The 21,219-nt window shown below is 43.6% G+C and overlaps 1 protein-coding gene across 1 annotated transcript in view; it reads right to left on the reverse strand.

Moving 5' to 3' along the window:
* The window catches only part of Nmd3 (60S ribosomal export protein NMD3), an 86,936-nt gene that overhangs the window by 29,678 nt on the left and 36,039 nt on the right, over positions 1-21,219 (reverse strand). Inside the window, exons 7-8 of the mRNA XM_080272764.1 lie at positions 13,341-13,483; positions 7,211-7,323 (exon numbers count right to left, since the gene is read on the reverse strand). Of these exons, the coding sequence (XP_080128890.1) occupies positions 7,211-7,323; positions 13,341-13,483 (256 nt within the window). The remainder of the gene's footprint in view (positions 1-7,210; positions 7,324-13,340; positions 13,484-21,219) is intronic.

The raw sequence follows: 21,219 nt of genomic DNA on the forward strand, positions 1-21,219 counted from the left end.
TTTGTTTGGTAATGAAGCAGCATTATCCACTACCAAACAGATTTTTCACATGTATGATGACACAGAGGATGGAGACGGTGGATTGTCTGCTCTCTCTGATTAATCTGCTAGCCTACATAGTGCGAAAATAATCAGCATGTTGCTAATTATAAGGAGAGTGATTATTTCCATGTATACAGTGGGGCACCAACTTTTGCGACTAACTAGGACTGAAAATAATGCGTGAAAGTTGAAATCGCGAAAGTTGGGGCATTGTCCTTATGGCAAAAATGCTAATTGGTTCCTGGCTATCCTAAAGTAACACCAGGTTTTCATTTTCACTTGCAATACAGTACGGTACAGTACAGTACATCAAATCAATATTGTACATTGCATTGTGAGATACAAACAATAAATACACATTATATGAAGAGAAACATACCACAGAGACCAGGTTGAGGTGTTTAATGGATGTGTGGGGTAATTATCCGAGGCGCTTGGAGGGGTTATTGGGTCCCACCAGCCACCTTGGTGCCACCTCTAGCTGCCTCATACTACGCACTGTTGATTCTGGGATGTTGAACATACGTCAGATTTCACTGTTTTTTGCACCCTTGTCCATGTGCTCGACTATTTTCCTTTTCATTTCATTATCATACTGCCGTTTCTTCACTCCAACACGATACTTTCTTTTTGCCTTAGCCTTTCCACCCGATTTTGAAGGTCCCAGACACTTTTTATCACCGCCACTAACTCCTGGCCCTCCCCCCACACCACCAGGCCCTTTCCCCACACCACCACATATAGTAGAGGCCACTGAACAGTGAGAATCCAACACAATGGAGCCAGCGGCGTTCATACACAATAGCGGGAGTGGGTAGACTGAGTGTTGACATGACGTCATTCAAAATGGTGACAGGTTGCGGGCAGGCGACGCGGAAAATTTAAAGTTCAAAATATTGACCAAAACCTGAAATCTGTACATGAAACTCGATTTTCTTCACGTGAAAGTGGAATTTTGGGAATATTTGGTCTATGCCGCGAAAGTTGAATCTGTGAAACCTGTTGTCGTGAAACTTGGTGCCCCACTGTATATATAATCAACGAAGAATAAATGCTTGCTTAAAGAATTTGGTAATGAAAAGTTAAAATTGGTAATGAAAATTGAGGAGTTTCATAATGTGACTGAGTTCATATCTGGCAAACCTGATTGTCATCCGACCATGAGTTGGCGAAACACTCACTCAGATAGGTGAGCACATGACTGCGCTTGACAGAGGTTGTAATAGGGGTTTTGGGTGGTGCCATGGTGGTGCTGCAGTATTCCATGAGGCCAAAAAGAAATGCAGCTGGATGAAGAGGCAACTGATCAGCAGGGCAAAGCACAGGAGACAGGCAGCTCAGCCAATCTGTCTGGTGGCATGTGGTTTGAAATGTCGAAATGGTGGGGATAACCACTTCAAACAACGAAAAAAGGTATAGATGTATAAATGTCAAAACAATGAATTGTCGAATAACATGAGTTTGGTGTACAGTGGTGGTAGGTGGTGGCCACCATCATCTACTAACTTTATGCAGTGCTGTCTACTACTTTCACCATCATCTTTTTCTGTGTCTTCCCTCCTCTCTTCCTATTTCACCCATCTTTCCTGTCACTTTTTATTACTCTTCTTTCCTTTTCAGGCAGTTTTACATGGACTGACATGCCTAATGGTTTCCTGTATGTCATAAAACCATTTACAACACTGGGTGGTAACCACATAACCAACCCATACATATCCCCTGCCTGTCAACATGTGGGTTGGTGGAGAGTTAGTGCCCCTCCCAGTAAAACAACTAACTGAAAGACAAATGGCCATCCCTTATGGGATTAGTCTAGCAACAGACAGACTGACAGACAGTAAGGTGTTTCACAGGGTAACAGGGTATATATTGAATGTTGCAAAACACTTGATCCTCACTGATGCCTGTGTTCGTTTAGATGTGAAAAGATGTTTGAACAAGTTTTGATGATACGACAGCATTTGGTTGTCCCGCAAACTGACATTCTGTTTAGTCCATAGCAAGCACTCAGCCAGGAAGGATGTCAGTGTGGCGCAATGGACACTTGAAGCATTTCCAAGGTGTGGTTGATTGGACGGCCAAGTGCAGACATTTTAGCTTGCCGTCTGCCAACAAAACTGCAAGTTTTGAAGAAAGTGAAGTATCATCAAACACAGCAAAAGCTGGGCAGAGCCAAATGTCTGAATCTCTGCCTGGACACCATACTTCCATTCTGGCACAAAGCCAGGATTCCTATAATGATGCAAGACAATGCACTTCGCAAGATGGAAGCTCACTTGGTGCAGTACAATAAACTGGTAGAAAAATGCAGGAGACTACAAGAATCATTCCATGTACAAGAAGAGATGTTCCAGTCAGAGCTGAAGAACGAGATTTTTTATATCAGTCACAGCAATGCCCTCATGATGATGAAGAATGAAGAGGACAAACTCTTCTACCAGAGCCAATAGGAGGACCCAACAGAGCGTAGCATGGTGGGAGTGGATGCAACACTGCACAAAAAGGAAATCTGGAAGAGGAAACGAGACAAGGAGAGTGATTCATCAGTAATCTGCCGATTGCGGATGTCAGTTTCGACTTCTCTGAGGAAATCATAGACAGACCAAGTTGGGTCCTGGCCGGTAAATTTGGGACGATTGGCATCGTTGAGATAGACAGACCGTGGAGGGGTGGCCATGGCTGGAAGTGCGGAAGTGGCGAAAGGAGAGGAGTGGGAGAGAGAGAAGGTAGTGGTAGTTAAGGGCGAGCAAGACGGGGTATGAAGTGAGGCAGGAGAGTGAACGATAGGGGAAGGTTTCAAGGAGTAGAGGAAGAAGAAGGGAGTGTAGAGGTACGGGTAGAGGAGGAGGTATCTGGATGTACGAGTGTAGGATGGGTAGTAAGTGGTTCTGCGGGAAGTGAAACGGGAGTCTCAGGTACAGGTCGGTGGTACTCTTTGCCACTTCTTAAGTGGGTGATCGTGTTAAAGTCAGCAGACGGTGTGTGATCAGGTGATGTTTCCTATTCGAGAGGGCTGGTGTTAAGCGGTTGATATTGAAAGGATGGCATTTAATGCGGCAATGGAAGATGAGATGAAGGATGAAGATGGATATGTAGGTGGAAATGTACAATATAAAGATGAGAGAATGTAAGACACGAGTAGGTGTGAAAACGAATGAAGGTGAGGGGACGGAGGGTTTAAATAAAAGGTGAAGGATGAGAAGGATAATAAATAACGTAGGTGAAGATGAGAACGGGGTAATGGAAGGGAGATGGAATATTTACAAAATATCCAATCTGTAGAGAAAATCGAGGATAATCTCTATAGAAAGGTAAGATATACTATAGTTACACAGTAGAGACGTGATTGACAAGATGTATGACGTGCAGGTGTGGCTGGGTGTAGCGGGGCTGGGCAGCGCTGGAGGGACAGCTGGTTGGAGATGAGAGTGGCTGGGGATGAGACTGGAGCGATATGTTGGATGAGTCTTAGAAGAGGTGGAACTTCTCGCTGGGCTTAAGTCGAGACGAGAAGAGACGCGCCGATGAGTCACCAGCAGGGAGTTGCGGTCCTAGGAGGCTCACTTAATTCAGACCATATGTGAGGGCATGGTGTGGCGTCGTCGGGGCCGGTGGTAGGGGTGAGGGCAGATGTTGGTACAATGCAGGTGTAGAGCTGTTGAGTTGCAAATTCAGAGAATGGTGGTGGGCAGCCAGTGATAAGTGGCACCGTGGGGGCATGATTTATGATGAGTTCGGAACAGGTGAAACAGGTGCGTAGGTCGGCGATGGTGACACTTGCGGTCAGGAACAAGGTGTGTGGGTGGGGTTGTTTGAGAGGTGAGCACTGGTGAGAGAAATTGTACACCTGGAGGCACAGCCGGTTATTACACCAGTCTCTTCGGAGGCATGGGTTCCAATCCCACCGCTGCCACCAAATGTAACTTGCAATACTTTGGTAACAGAAACTCCGTGTACAAACAGCTAGTTAAGGAGTTTATTACGAGCTCTGACAAAAATAGTCTGCCCTTCTTGAGTGTCTGCTCAGAACTGACGCAGTAACGCCCTCTGCCCAGGCTTAGGCTCTGGGAAAGCGTGCTAGGTCAGCAAGCTTAGTGGGGGCATGTATGCATTGGGGGGGGGGGGGCATATATACATCAGAGGTAGACATATTGTAGGGGGGGGGGGTACATGGAAGAGAAGCTTGGACCTTGTTGGAGGGATGCAAGTCAAGAGTGAGAGCAGTGGAAATGAGTTATTTGAGAGGAGCACATGAAGTCACATGCAGAGACAGACTGACAAATGAAGAAGTGAGGAAGCATTGTGGTGTGGATGTGGATGTGATAGGAAGCATTAGGAGAAACAGACTGAGGTGGTTTTGCTATGTGGAGAGGATGGAGAGCAAGAGACTGAGAAGGAGAGTGTATGTGAGTCAGATGGAGGAGGGGAGAGGGAGGAGCAGGCCAAGGATGAGATGGAGGGATGGAGTGAAGAGGTATATGAGAGAGGGGAGTGTGAGCTGGGAGCCACACAGTGAAATGGCGGGGGACAAGACGACATGGAGGTGATTTGTTTACAGCCACCCCTTACAGGATTAAGGCATCTGGCAATAGATAGACAGATAGGCAGTAAACAGTACAGATATATCTGATCAGAGAATGACAGGAAAACTGAAGCCAGAGAGTACAGGATTCAGAAAAATCAAGTTCAGGAACATGAGAACAAGATAAGTCATTGCGCACATATACACAATGGCCACATTTGGCTTTGAAATGAATATAGAGAAGGTAGGAGGATAAAGAAAAGGGTTTGCAATCAGTTGCCTCAGACAGATGAGTCTCAGTTCAGAAGAGGTGAGGTTTAGAGGAGGAGAAGTGGTGCTCAACAGAGATAGCTAGAGGAAAGGCTGTGCATATTGCAGAAATAAAGCAGATGTGAGTCAGACAGTGGTTCCAGGCAACTCGCTGAGTGGTCACTGGGAGAGTGGCAGATGTTGGGGGCTTTTATGTCCCCCCCCTCCCAGACTCTGAGACTTGGTTATTAGATGCCTTTTTTTTTTTTTTTTTTTTTTTTCCTGAAAAATAAGTGTAGTGTGTAATGTGCATGTAGTTTGGTGTTGACAGAAAAACTTTACCTGGGGAACATACTGGCCTACCCTCTGTGTTACCGAAACAATGAAAAAGTACGGCAAAGGGGGATGGTCAGGAACTAGTCCCAAGGGTTGACGACCAGAGCTCCAGCTCTCAATGTCATCAGCTTTCCATCCAACTTGGGAGTACTGCCCTGCTCGACTGGTGCTACAGTCTACTCCCTGGCACGCTGATTTCATGTGTGTTGTGTGTTGGGGAGAGCAGGTGGAGACTGTTAGGAGTGAAAGGACTGAACTTGCTGGTGAGTCTCTTGAGTGTGTGGAAGAGTTTTGTTATTTGGGAGACATGTTATGTGCTGGAGGTGGGGCTGGAGCTAGCTCTGAGGCTAGAGTGAGGAGTGGTTGGAAGAAGTTCAGGGAGCTGTTGCCTTTCCTGACACTGAGAGGGCTCTCCCTCCATGACAAGAGATCTTTCTATGCAGCATGTGTTAGGAGTGTAATGCTGTATGGTACTGAGACCTGGGCAGTAAAGGAAAAAGATATTCGCAGGTTCAAACGTAGAGAAATGACAATGATTAGGTGGATGTGCAGCATCCTTGAGTGTGAGGCCCGGGGCGGCTAGGTTAACGATTGGAGAGTTGAAGGGTAGGATGGGACTGGGGTGTATTGGTATTGTGATGAGGAGAGGTAGATTGAGATGGTTTGGGCATGTGGAGAGGATAGGGGATGATAACCGGGTGCAGAAAGTGAGAAGTGTTAATGCCAAGGGTAGGGCTGTGAGAGGTAGACCAAAAAAGACCTGGGAGGAGGTCACTGAGTGTGACCTCAGGGATAAGGGACTGAACGGTGATGCTGCCAGAGATCGGGCAGCATGGACAGCCACCATTAAGTGACCAAGGCCAACTCATGCAAGCATGTTCGAGTCTTCAGGAATGAAACAAAATGAACAAAACAATTATAGATGTGGTAGGTGGGGGTGGTCACCATCCAGTCACTCAAAGTAGTGCTGCTCTTGGGTGGCTGCTCTTTCCTCTCTTCCTTCCTTCTTTCCTTCCTTACTCTATGTCCTTCTTTTCTTCTTTCTTTCCTTTTCCTTCTGTCTACAGGTGACTGTACACTAAGTAACAGGCCAAATCATTTCCTGTACACCGGAAACCATTTACTACAGTGAGTGGTAACCATATAACCAAACTATGGCACCTGGTGGATTAGTGGGTAATTAGGGCGCTCTAACCGGATTGAGCCCGTGTCGGTTTATATCCAAGGGGTGTTTGGGGTTTATTGCTCACATAATGCCACTCAGGGATGAGTGAGGCTGGTCACTCTCACCTTAAATGTCAGGACCAACTAGCCTGGCCCCGGGCTCTTACGTTCATCATGGGGCAACACAGGATTAGACACAGGATTAAATGATGATGATGATGATGATTATGTTAATTATAAAGAATACTTTTATCTGCCAATGACGCTATTCTGTCAAAATTTGCAAACCCTGGCGAATGAGTCTGGAAGAAACAAAGCAAGGATGACCTTAGAGGATAAGTGTGAGAAGCATACATGAAGGTAGGAGGGTTGCAATAACACCAAGGATGGTGAAAAGGAATAGGGAAGTTTGCACAGAAATAAAGTCACTGCATGACAGTACTGTAATGCCCACACTATAAGTAAGAAAACGAAGCTTCAGGCTTTGCTGGAAGGACATGAGCCAAGAGTGAGTGCTGAGATGAGTTATCTGAGTGGACCACCTGACAAAGCCTACAAATTCAAATCTTGCAAGGAATCCCAAACTTCTTGTATCATCTTAGTAAAAATTACAAATTGTGAATACTTTTTGGGTAAGTAATGTATTTTAACTGCTTGGTGTAAGGGATAAGTTGACAGGTGCTGCAAAATTATATATATATATAAACTTGGTCTATATCTTAAATGTTACTACAGTATGCAGGAATGATTCTTACATATCAACAATTAATGGTACTGTGAAATCAAGACAAATAAGTAATACATATACAGCATACCAGAACATAAATGAATATCAGAATATGAGGGCATTATGGCTTCCAAAACAGGGAAAGTAAACTAACAAAACAAGTCATTTACCCCATAACAGTGTCACCAGGATTAAGGATGTGTCCAAGGTGTGTCCTGCAGAATACCAAGTTGTTGTTACCCAAGTCACTGGCTCGCTCAACCCACACCTCTGCAACCTGGTGCTGTGGGAAGCAGGCACGAATGTTCATAACATGGTTGATTGTTTGTAATCAATTTAAAAAATATACTGTGAGTTCCACATGTCTGCAAGGCTATAATAAATGATAGTTCTCACAAATACATGAATTTTACTAGTTACTGTAAAAAGAGGGTACCGCAATGAACAGTCACCCTCTGACTTCACCCACCTCCCCCAACACTACTTTACAGCATTAACCCCTTAACCATGGGCATGTTGGAGGCGGTCCGTGCACCTCACGCGGGGATATTCACGCTCCGACTGACTTTATAAAAATATTTGCCAAAAATCAGTTATTAGTCCTAGAATATTATAATTACATATGCATATGGCACATACCTTCAGCTTTCTCCTGGGATGTTTGTTGAGCCTTCGTCAACTACCATAGGACTTGTGGAGACTTCTGAAGTTGGGTAACAAAACCTCCACTTTACACTTCCCGACACCCCTTAATGTGATTACCACTGCCTGATATTATCACTAGAAACACTAGTCTATGATTTTCAAGTAGTTTGGAATCCATACTCCAAAAAAAAAATCACTGTGAATGCAATGTAAATCACGAGCGCGTATAGGCTTCCCACCTGCGATGTTTCGCCGCTGGTATTGTCATATATTATTCATAAACACACTAACAATTTATATTCCTATTACTTTATTACACTTATATATATCTACAGTATTTATCCATAAGTTTCCTTCAGTAATAGTAGTTTATTTTCACTCCAGGCGCAGAGAACAAAGTATTCACTTTCACTGTCATTACTCATATTCTTATATTTGTAATTATTTACATTTCTATTTACATTTTCTATTTTATTTACATTTCTATTTACATTTTCTATATTATTTACATTATTTACATTTCTATTTTATTAACACTATGTTATACACTGTCAATTGCAGTAACTAAGGGCTCCTTTCCCTTGGAGCCAAACTGAAGCACTCATACTAGGAGTTTATCACCATTTCCTCCACTGGCTCATCACACGATTCACCAGAAAGATTGTAGTCACTGTCCATCATTATCATGGATAAATTAGCCAGTTCACATTCCACAGCAGAGTCACTTAGTCCTTTACCCCTTCCCACATGAGGTTTAGTAGGGGTAGAGGTCACAGAGCCCTCTAGAAGCAGTGGAAATGGAGGGGCGTGAGTGCGATATAGTTTCATTTCAGGAGACAACACTGAACTGAATGACGAGGCGGATATGGGGCCGCCAAGGGTTGACAACGTCAGCATGATGACAGCTGCTAATTTATATGCTGTGAAATGATTGGCAGGAAATCTAGGCAATACAAAATAAATTTGGTAGTTCCAGGTGAATGTAAATATCACTTAGACTTCTCCCTTCCTTTCTTATATATATTTTTATTATGAGAAAGGGTCATACAGCATATTTCAAGGGGAAATAAACAAGGAAAATTAAAGAACGAGTGCATGTGGGGTGTTGCCAGGTGATAATTAGCCAATTACTAGTGTATGGCACTATCAATTACCTTTTTCTTTTTTATATATATTATTTTGTATAAGAATAGGGCATAGGGCTCATTTCAATGGATGAAATGAGTGGAAAAATCCGGGCAAGATTTGCGTAGCGTGGCACAGATGGGGCAGGCGGGAGGAGAGGGTAATGGAGGGGAGATAGGAAGGGGAGTCAAGAACGGGGAGAAATGGCTAAATTGTCAACAATGGATGGGAGTACAGATGACATCAGCAGCACTGACTGTTGTTGGACACTGGCAGAACAGACAGATGATGCAAGCAACCACTTGAAAGCCCAGGCGAATTCAAAATACAGTACCACAGAATCGCAAAAGTGACGCCCTGCTGTATAATCCATTGCACACGAGCATCACGAAAGAGACGCCCCGCGGTTAAGGGGTTAAACCAACATTGTTTTCACAACAAATGGTAAACATCACATAAAGGGAACAATCTAAAGGGTTCTGCTATTGATGTTGGTACTGCAATAGAAAAGAGATGAAGATGCAACAATGTGGCAAAGAAACAGAGGTTGAAGGAAGCCAGTAAGAGGAAGAGAGTTCATCCATCCATCCATCATCCAATCCTACGTTGCCCCATGAGAAGCTTAGGAGCCCGGGGCTGGGCAGTTGGTCCTGACATCTAAGATGAGAGTGACCAATCTCACTCATCGCTGAGTGGCATTATGTAGGCAATAAACCCCAACCACCCCTTGGATATAAACCTTCACTGGCTCAATCCGATTGGAGCACAATAATTATCCACTAAACCACCAGGCGCCAAAATTTGGTTATTTGGTTACCACCCAGTGTAGTAAATAATTTCCTGGTGTACAGGAAACCATTTGGCTTGTCACTCAGTGTAGAGTCACCCACAAGCAGAAGAAAGAGGAAAGAATGAAGGAATGAAAGACAGAAGAGGGAGTGTAAAGTCACCCGTAGGCAGAAGGACGAAGAAAGAATGAAGGAAAGAAAGACAGAAGAAGATGGAAGGAAAGAAGGATGGAGGAGAGGACAGGGCAGACACCCGAGAGCAGCAATACATTGAGTGAGTGGATGGTGAGCGCCCCAATATGACAAAAAGCACCTGACTCCATCTTGTTGAGGAGAGCTGTATGTGGGGAGCCTCTCCACACGAGAGTTGTACTCTACACGGGGGTGAAAAAAACCCATGTATAAAGTCAACAACTGTGCAGGGGTAAAGAAGGTACGGAGTTGGTTTTGCACAAGAGATGTAACATGATCTTTCCAAAATAAATCCCAAGAGAATGGAATCCCCAATATGTTTAACGATGATGCCGGATTAAGCTGGATTTTATTAAACAATAGTGGGTAATCCTGAGGATGATTTTGTTGGATTGACAGGTGTAAGAACTGAGTTTCTGATGCATTAAAAACAAGATTATCTTTACCCCAGTCAGACATTAGGTGTGCCATAGCCTCATCCCCTGTTTGTTGAAGTAACTTCTGAGATGGATGTTGCAAGAACCAAATGGCAAGGTGAAGGGTGGAATCATCAGCGTATAAGTGGACAGGGTTAGATGAACAGCTTAGAAGGCCACTGATGAATAAAAGGAAGAAAGTTGGTGATAGGACAGAACCCTGACGAACACCACTGTTGATAAATCTAGGAGAAGAATGGTGGCCGTCTACAACAGCAGCCATAGAACAACCATAAAGGAAGCTATAGACGAAGGAACAGATAGAAGGATAGAAACTGTAAAATGGGCAGTTTGGAAATTAAAAATTTATGCCAGACTCGATCGAAAGCTTTTGAAATATCAAGTGCCATGGCACGGCTTTCACCAAAGTCCCCAAACGAGGATGACCAGGAGTCTGAAAGGTGGGTGAAAAGATCGCCAGTGGAGCATCCCTGATGGAACTCATACTGATGATCAGAAAGAAGGTTGTGATAGGAAAGATGCCTTAAAATTTTTCTGCCAAGAACAGACTCAAAAACTTTTGAAATACAGGATGTCAAAGCAACTGGGTGATAGACGGCTGGGAATGGTCACCCTTCTTCGGGACAGGCTGAATGAGAGCAAACTTCCAGCAAGAAGGAAAGGTACAAGTTGACAGACAAAGGTGAAAGAGTTTACCTTGGCGGAGTGTAAGCACAGAAGCACAGTTCTTGAGGACAACAGGAGGGACCCCATCAGGCCCATATGCCTTCTTAGTATTGAGGCCAGTGACGGCAGAAAATACATCAGCTGGAAATTTTAATGTTAGCCATGAGGAAGACAGAAGGAGGAAGTAATGGAGGAACAGCACTGGAATCATCTAAGGTGGAACTGGAGGAGAAAGTCTGAGCGAAGAGATCTGCTTTATCAGTAGAAGAAATAGCTACATAGCCATCTGAATAGAAAAGAGGAGGGAAAGATGATGAGAAAATGTTGTTAGAAAGGTTTTTGGCAAGGTGCCAGAAGGAATGAGAAGAAGTCGCGTTGGAGAGCTGAGAGCATTTAGTACGGATTAAATTATTTTTAGCAGAGTGAAGAACAGACTTTGCACGATTCCAGGCAAAAACATAAAAAAGATGTGATTCAGAGGCGGGTTGGCTCAGGTACATTTTATAGGCCCTCACCTTGTTGTGGACAGCATTAGAACAAGCATGATTACACCAAGGCTTTCTTGCATTAGTCAAAGGATATGAGAAAGGAATGTATGCTTCCATGCCCAAGAGAATATCCTCTGTAAGGTGCAAGGCACACTCAGATGGGTCCTGGCCATGGAAGCAATAATCATTCCAAGGAAAATCAAAGAAGTACTGCCTGAGGGCCTCCTAATCTGCTGCTCCAAAGTGCCACAAACGACATTTCTTTGGAGGGTCTGCAGGCTGTACTGGAGCGATAGGACAGGTTAAGATAATAAGGTTGTGATCAGAATAGATCAATGGAGACGCAAGATTAACAGCGAAAGCAGAAGGATAAGTTGTAAGGAAGAGGTCAAATATGTTGGAACTCTCTCCGAGACAATCAGGGATACGGGTAGGGTGCTGTGCAAGCTGCACTAGGTCATTATAGACAGAAAAGATGTAGGCTTGTTCACCTGGCGGATCAGTGAAAGGAGAGGAGAGCCATAGGTGGTGGTGAACATTGAAACTTCCTAGAACGGAGGTTTCACAGAAAGAAGAAACAGATAGGATGTGAAGCACTGTAGAAGTAAGACAGTCAAAAAAATTTTCATAGTCAGAAAAATCTAGGGATAAGTAAATAACAGATATATTCTGTCAGAGAATGACAGGAAAGCCAAAGCCAGAGAGTAGACAGTTCAGAAGAAACAAGCTCAGGAACATGAAAGCAAGATAAGTCGCTGCATACATATACACCACAGCCACCTTTGGCTTTGAAATGAGTACAGTATAGAGAAAGTAGGAGGATACAGAGAAGGTCTGCTATCAGTTGCCTCAGATGGCTGAGTCTCAGTTAAGAAGAGAAGGTCAGGTTTAAAGGAGGAGAGGTTATGCTCAACAGAGAGAATGTTTGAGGAAAGGCAGTGAATGTAGCAGAAATGAAGAAGAAGCAAGTCAGTCAGTGGTTCCAGGCAACTCGCTGCGTCGTCACCCAGATTCTACCTGGCTGCTGTTTCCCCCCGTCTCGTATGTAATCAACCTACTCTCTTTCTTCCTAAAATTTGTGCTGCACACAATTATGTTCATTGTCTTCCCAAATTCTAGTAACCTTTCTCCTTCCTCATTTCTTGAACCACGTGCACATCCCCCATGTACTCCTTCATACTCTTGAGCTGCTTCACCTACGTGACTATTTATGTCCCCTCCCAAAACTATAATCTCATCATCCCCCATACCACTTACTGCATGTATTAAGTCATCCTCAAATCTACCCTTCTCTACCCCATCCAAGCTTGCCTGTGGAGCATACGACACTATAAATGCAAACATTTTCCCACTGAACAAAAAATTCACTACCATTATCCTATCACTTACTCTCATAACATTCATGACATAATCCACCCATCTCTCCCCAACCAACACACCCACACCACCATGCCAAAACAACAATCCCTCCCAACAATCTTTCTGGCCAATCCACCCCTACACTGGACTTCTTGCACACATCCCACATCCACTCACCTCCTACCCAAAGTCTCAAGTCACTACCCTCGCTCTACTCCTCAAACTTCCCACATTCTACGACGCTACTCTGATTCCTCTAGGTGGTTTAGTGTCCTCAGGCTTGCTTAGAATTTCATTAACTTCGTCATAATCAGTAAAAATAGTAAAGGGGAGTGACATGCCACAGGCCCCACACACTGCACAGCCCAAGGTCCAGGCAATGGATCTGGGACCCCTAACCAACCAGCCTTGACCAGTGGCTGCGGTAGTGGCCTTGGGACACCCTGCCATGACATAAATGGGCAAGATAATGGAAAAACAGGTGACACTTCTATAAAGTTCTTAAAAATGAGTAATTTGGATATCACAGTAATATTTACAGGAAATGTGCAAAAATATACAACATTAAATTCAATAAATGATGGATATGTGGAAGCATACCTTGTGGGAGATTTGTCCCTGACCAGTAAATCGTTGGACATCAGCCTCTGAGACATCCATCACAATGAACTCTGTTAGTCTCCTTGCTGTGCACAGTGTTGCAAAAGGAGTACGCCAAAATACTGTGCTGCTCACCTCAGCCACTGAAAAGCAATGCACATTCATACAAATGATGTTTTTATCATGACACCAGTTAATAATAAGTATATTAGTAGCTAACTTTAAGATATATGCTTGAACTCCTAGAACCAAGTGATGTGTTTTTCATTTCATTGTTAGTCTCCAGACTTCTCACAAAAAAAAAAAAAAAAAAAAAAAAAAAAAAAAAAAAAGTATATTAGTAGCTAACTTTAAGATATAAGCTTGAACTCCTTCAATGAAGTGACATGTTTTTTGTTTCATTCTTACCGTCTTCAGACTTCTAAAACATATAAAGTATTGTTACATCCACATCCCACACTGCCACGGGCTCCAAGAGCAGTAGCTCAGTACAGGAAGGATGACACCCAATGAATCATCATTCTTAGGAACAGCCTTTCAGTGTACAATAGCTAGATCTAGATCTTTACACAAGATCAACTCGGGCGTAATAACACAGGCTCCTCGCATCTGTTATCTTAATTTTACCAAGTAAATGAAGTCAGTGAATATACAGTAAGGTTGGATGAGGAGGAAATGGAAATGTGAGTGTGTTTAACCCCTTAACCGCAGGGCATCACTTTCGTGACGCTCGGGCGCAATAGATCATACCGCGGGGCGTCACTTTTGTGAATCTGTGTTATTTTCAATTATCCTGGGCTTTCAAGTGGTGGCTTGTATCATCTATCAGTACTGCCAATGTCCAACACTAGTCAGCACTCCAAATCTCATCTGTACTCCCATCCATTGTTGACATTTTAGCCATTTTCCCCCATTCCTGACTCCCCTCCTTACCTCCCCTCCATTACCCTGTCCTCTCACCTCCCCGGCCGCACTGCGCTAAGTAAATCTCCCCCGGATTTTTCCACAGATTTCATCCATTGAAATAAGCCCTATGCCCTATACTTATACAAAATAATATATACCAAAAAAAAATAAGGTAAGTGATAGTGGTATACACCAGGAATTGGCTAATTATCACCTGACAACACCTCACATGCATTCATTCGCTACATTACCACGGTAATTTCCCCTTTGAATTATGCCTTGTAATCAATTTCTGTAATAAAAATATATATCAGGAAGAAAGGGAGAAGCCTACGTGACATTTACATTCACCTGGAACTACCTATTTCTTTATGTATTGCCAAGATTTTCTACCAATAATTTATTAGCATGTAAGTTAGCAGCTGTCAGCCCCACTGTCACTGTCAACCCTTGCCTTCTCAGATAAGCCGCGGCATTTAGTTCCTTGTTCTCCGCTATGGTCAAAGCATGTCGCACTCGCGCCCCGCCATTTCTGCCGCTTCTGCACCCATTGCAAAGGGCCCCGTGACCTCTAAACCCAGAAAAACTCGTGGGGGAAGCAGGAAAGGACTAAGTGACTCTGCAGTGGAACGTGAACTAGCAGAATTATCAATGGTGATGATGGAGAGTGATTTTGACCCTACGGGGGATTCGTGTGATGAGCTGGGTGAGGAAATCGTGCCAGAAACTACTAGTACAAGTGCTTCAGTGTCCCAAGTTATCCCTAGCTCCAAGGGAAAGGAGCCGTTAGTGCAGCAAGGGAAGGAATTTGGGAAGGGAGTGAAAAGGCGGCGGGTCTGCCCCGGAACAATGGCCCCATGTGACCCAGCCCGCCATGAGTCTCGAGTTGATTCACCTCCCCGTTCCCCAAGCCCCACTTCACTCATTTCTTCCTCTTCTTCTGCTGAATTATCTCTGGAGTCTTCGTCGTCGGAGTCACCACCAGCATCAACAGTGATGGCAGGCCGTAGAGGAAGAGGTAAATCCCTGACCCGTAAAAGTAGAGTTGCTAGTGGAGTAAGGGCTGCTAGTGCTGTATGGCAACCCAAGGTCAGTGCGAGTGACCTTGAACGTGATAAATCTGCCTCACAGGCACCCTCCACCCTCACCCACCCTACACCGCCACTGCGGGCTCATGGCCTTTGGTTCCTTCTTCCTCGCATAAAAAAAAAAAGGGGGGGGGGGGGGATCCTGGACGCCTTCACGTCCCTGAACATCTCGATTTTGACGAGAGTTCCTCAGGAGTACAGCCTGCCTTCACTCTTGACGAGGATGCTGAGTGTGTGGACTTCCTTTTGGCCTTCCTCAATGACGAAGTCATGCAGCACATATGTGATGAGACCAACAGGTATGAATCACAACATGCTGCATGTGGTACAGGTGCAGCCAAGATGCAACAGTGGTCCATGCTGGGAGTGCAGGAACTGCATGTGTTCTTCGCCCTCATGCTTCTCATGCCACACTCAAAGAAGCATGAGTTGGAAGAATACTGGTCCATGGACCCCTTACTACCCTCACCCACCTTCAATAAGTACATGGCCAGAGATCACTTCCGGAACATCATGGGAAACCTGCATTTTGCCGACAACGATGTACCTTCCCAAACCGACCCACTCTGGAAGATCCGGGAGATTCTGAGCAGAATGAAAGATAAGTTTATGACATTCTTCCACCCCTTTCAGAAGGTTGTCATTGACGATTCCTTGGTTTTGTTCAGAGGATGTCTTATGTTTGTGCAGTACATTCCAAGCAAATGCCATCGCTTTGGAATCAAGTTCTTTGTACTGTGCGACTGAAAGACGGGGTACATCCTTGACTTCGTCATTTATTCAGCCAGCACTGTCGATCTTGATAAAACACACCCCCTTGGCTTCTCAGGCTGTGTAGTGAAAGTGCTCCTTGAAAGGTATTTTGGTGGGAATCATGTGCTGTATACAAACAACTATTATACAGCACCGAAACTTGCCAAATACCTTTCAGAGCACAGCATCGGCTCCTGAGGCACTGTGAAAAGTAATCGTGCCCACTTCCCTAAATTCCCAGAGGCAGGAACCTTGCAGCGAGGAGACATGCACCTACGCAAGTCTGAGAAGATGCTGGCAATACAGTGGCATGACAAGAGGGTCGTGCACATGCTCACCACAGTACATAAGGGGTAAATGACAGAAAGTGGGAAGGTCGACCGTAGGACAGGCGAACCTTTGAGGAAACCTGATGCTGTGTTAGACTACAATATCAACATGCGGCTGGTGGACAAGTCCGACATGATGATTGGAGAGATCGACTGCCTCAGGAAGAATAGTAGGTGGTACAGGAAAGTTTTTCTGCATCTCATAGACATGACGATGCTGAACGCCTTCATCCTGTACAAGACGAAGGTCAAGCCACCAAAGTCCTTCTCCCTGAAGTTGTTTGCCAGGACTTGTGTTCAGCAGCTGCTGGAAAGATATGGTAAGGTGACAGCAGCAACTCCAAGGCGCCATCCAGTAACACTTCCCGACAGACTTGAGCAGAGGGCGTACATGGATCGGCACAGACTGGTGCAAATGCCTGCCACAGGCAAGAGGAAGGCTGCAATCCGCAGGTGCCAGGTGTGTGCACATACCACCCGACTCACACCTGAGCACAAACACACCTCTTGGCAATGCGCTGAGTGCCAGGTTCCCCTCTGTGTTACCTGCTTCTTTGATTACCACAGCCAGAAGCAGTTCTAAAAGTGCAAGTGGGAGAGGAAAGTAATGTGAAAATAATGTGTAAATAGCAAGTGAAAGCAATGGATGTACAGTACATATGATTGAACAGTGTAATATAGTTTTATGTTACTGAAAGTGACAGTGAATAACATAGTGTAAGTAAAATAGAAGCATAAATATTGAAAATACAATAGAAAATGTAAATAGAAATGTAAGTAATTAGTAATATAAGAATATGAGTACAAATACTTGATGTTATAACAGTGAAGGTGAATCCGTGGCTCTCTACGTATTTTACTGAATGAAAAATTGAATGACTTCAGTGACAATAAACTAATACTACTGAAGGAAACTTATGGATAAAGACTCCAGATATATATAAGTGTTATATAGTAATAGAAATATAAAGTGTGAGGGGTTTTATGAATAATAAATGACAATACCAACAGCGAACTAGCGCAAGTGGGAAGGTCATACGCGCTCGTAATTTTCATTGCTTTCACAGTGTTTTTTATTTGGAGTATGGATCCCAAACTACTTGATAATCATACAGTAGTGTTTATAATGTTAATATCTGGCTGTGGTAATCATATTACGGGTTGTCGGGAAGTGTAAAGTGGAGACTTCGTTACCCAACTTCAGAGGTCTCCACAAGTCCTACGGTAATCGACGAAGGCTCAACAAACATCCCAGGAGAAAGCTGAAGGTATGTGCCATATGCATATGTAATTTTAATACTCTAGGACTAATAACTGATTTTTGGCAAATATTTCTTGAGAGTCTGTTGGAGCCCGAATAACCCCGCGGGACATGCAAAACATTGGGAAACATGCCCGCAGTGTAAGGGTTAAGTACTTCGGTAATGTGATGAGTAGGGACGGAAGTTCAGAGGGTGAAGTGTTTGAAAGGGTACAACAAGGAAGAAAGGTTGCTGATTCTTTGAAAACAGTGATAAGAAACAGGGACGTAAGCATGCAAGTGAAAAAGTTACTGCCTGACAGTATTCTGATACCAACTCTAATGTACGGATGTGAAGTTTGGACCTTGTTGGAGGGACACAAGTTAACAGTGAAAGCAGTGGAAACGAGTTATTTGAGAGGAGCATGTGGAGTCACATGGAGAGACAGACTGACAAATGAGGAAGCAAAGGAGCGTTGTGGTGTGGATGTGGATGTAATAGAAGCGTCAGGAGAAACGCAATGAGGTGGTTTGGCCATGTGGAGAGGATGGAGAGCAAGAGACTGATGAGGAGAATGTATGTGAGTGAGGTTCAAGGGAGAAGAGGAAGGGGGAGGCCAAGGATGAGATGGAGGGATGGAGTGGAGAGGCATATGAGAGAGGGGTGTGTGAGCTGGGAGCAGGGCAGGAAAAAGGTGGGGGACAGGGTGACATGGAGCCGATTTTGTTTGTTGCCACCCCTTCTGGGATTAAGGCATCTGGCAACACATACACAGATAGACAGATAGATAGATAGATAGATGGTAAATACACTGTCTGCTTCACAACTTCAGAACTATGCTAACTTCAAAAGGCCACAAGTAAAAATAAACTGAAACTCCCCTATTCTCTCCCCCATCCTCTCCCCCATACTTTTATAACTCTCCTTGCTTCTCCAACATTCTAGGACATGCTGCTACCTGCTCCTAGAAACAACAGTTACCAAATCGGAAACATCCCAAATATTCCAGAGTTTCATTACTTTATATAGCACTCTAAATTCTTTAGTATACAGTAAAACCTCAACATAGTGGACTTCAATAGACTGGAATTCGCTTTTATCGGAATCGAGAAGCTACCGGACTAAATTCCTATACAGTACACCCTCATTATCGACGTTTTTTTTATTGACAGATTTGATTATCGACGGTTTTTTTTTCTCCTGGGAGTTAAATTATTATTATTAATAAAATAAAAAAATAAAGAATTGTATTGGCACCTCCTAGCAAGTTTGCGCGCCATCCCGCCAGGTGTCTGGCTGCTCGCGGCACGTTCCCGCCGACCCAACAAACAACAGCATCAGTACACGTTTGTCTGTTGTTCTCATATCGTGTTCGGCCACATCTATCGTGCTTTCGCGATCATCATGGCTCCGAAGCGCCCTTGTAACACTCCAACTGGAAATAAGGCAGCCAAGAGAGCAAGGAAAGTACTTACCTTGGAAGTAAAGAACGAAATATTACAAAAACTTAGAAGTGGAATGAGCTATGCAGCGGTTGGTTGCGAGTATGGCATGAATGAGTCAAGTGTTCGTGGCATAAAACGGAGAGCAAAAGACATTAAAGATGCTCTGGCTTCGTGCACACCAGGATCGGCTAAAGTAACGATGCATGTGAGAGATGATGCCTTGGTGAAAATGGAAAAGGCACTGAATATTTGGATTGAGGACTTAAACCGTCGACACGTGCCGCTAGACTCCCAGTTCATCAGAAACAAAGCAAAACAACTCTATGCTCGGTTTGCTGGTGAAAGCAATGGTGTTGGTGAAGATAATGGTGATGAAAGTGAGGCAGGTGAAAATAGTGATGATGGTGATGAAAGTAATGACAATGGTGATAGGCCTAGTAATGTTGGTGCTTCTAGGCAAAAGAAATTTGCGGCCAGCAAGGGCTGGTTCGAGAATTTTAAGAAAAGGTATGGCCTACATAACATTAGGATGACTGGTGAAGCAGCTTCAGCAGATCAGATAGCAGGAGAATCGTACCCACGTGACTTTGCTGAACTTATAAGGGAGAAAGGGTACAGGCCTGAACAAGTGTTTAATGCGGACGAAACAGGCCTGTGGTGGAAGAAAATGCCTAAAATAACGTACATTTCGAAGGAGGAGAAAAGTGCGCCAGGCTTTAAAGCAGCAAAAGATCGTGTGTCTGTGCTGTTGTGTGGTAATGCAGCAGGACATATGATAAAACCCATGCTCCTGTATCATTTGTTATAATGTTAAAGACGAGTTGGATTTTTTGTCAATAAAGGATATTTCTTGCAAAAGTTAAGCAGAGATTAAATATGAAATATACGAGCATAAGGAGAGTTGATATTTCCTAAAAGAAGATCCTAGCGAAAGCTAGGCTAAGATTCATCTTTGATAGCATAAACTGCCATACAGTCGTGAAAATTTAGGTCTGGGAGAAGTGGAATATCAAGAATGAAAGGAAGCTCTTGAGAATGAAAGTAAATAGGAGAGCGTGGTCTCTCTGGTATGAGCTAGCAGCACCACGCGTGTGTTGTGAAGATCGGTGCGAACAGCTGATCTAACGTAACACTTGCCTCACACTCTCAGTTATTAGAATGTATGAATGACCACCACTGCTGCTTTCGTTTTTTTTTTTTTTTTTTTTTTTTTTTTTTTTTTACACACTCGGTTATGTAAACGTATGGATGGCTACAACTGCTGGTTTCGTCTTTTATTTTTAGATGGAGTGAGGTGTAAGTGGAGAGAGAAGTGATGATACAGCAGCCATTACAAGTTGAGGTCCAGTGTACGACCACTAAGCATCAACATCAGAGATTATGCTATTTTTCCATAATTCTTTACTTAATATAAGTAGTTTTATTATGATATTCAGTTTTTCAATTGCCTAACTAATTTATTTCTAAGAAACACTAAAACTAAACTGCATATTACATACGTGTGATTGAAGGGATACTAAAATATATAAACAAAGGGTACCTGACCAGACGAAAATCGGTATCGACAGTTTTAGGCATCGACGGGTATCTTAGGTACCTAACCCCCGTCGATAATGAGGGTGTACTGTACTGTATATCGGAAAATGTCCAATATACAGTAGCAGTCCGGATTGCCTGACCTCTTCAGCTATATTCAACACAATAAAGTAAATAAAAGACATGTCTGTCAGTGTACAGTACAGTATTATTTTATATATATTATACCATTTGATTATTGTAGTGAAGGTATAATACAGTACAGTACTGCAATGGTACTGAAAACTCTTTAAAAACCGTTGGTGCGATTATCAGAAAGCTGAGGAAAAAGATGAAAGTGAGCAAGGAATGGAGCACCACAAGGTCAGCAAACCACTAATCAGCTGACCGAGATACAAACGTGCAATCTTGGACCAAATTGGCAATTTTAACTGAAAAATATTTTAATCTTTATCACCATATAGGTTTCCACACCTAATTATTTGAAAGTCAGTCAAAAGTTTGTGCTTAATTTAATTATTAATAGAAAATCAGGATTCAGAGTGACAATTTCTTAAAGGTAGCAGAAGTGTTTTGCCTCT

Source organism: Coenobita brevimanus, chromosome 51 (genome assembly GCF_032717465.1).
Source record: "Coenobita brevimanus isolate Jiangsu-jjx chromosome 51, ASM3271746v2, whole genome shotgun sequence".
Lineage (NCBI taxonomy): Eukaryota > Metazoa > Arthropoda > Malacostraca > Decapoda > Coenobitidae > Coenobita > Coenobita brevimanus.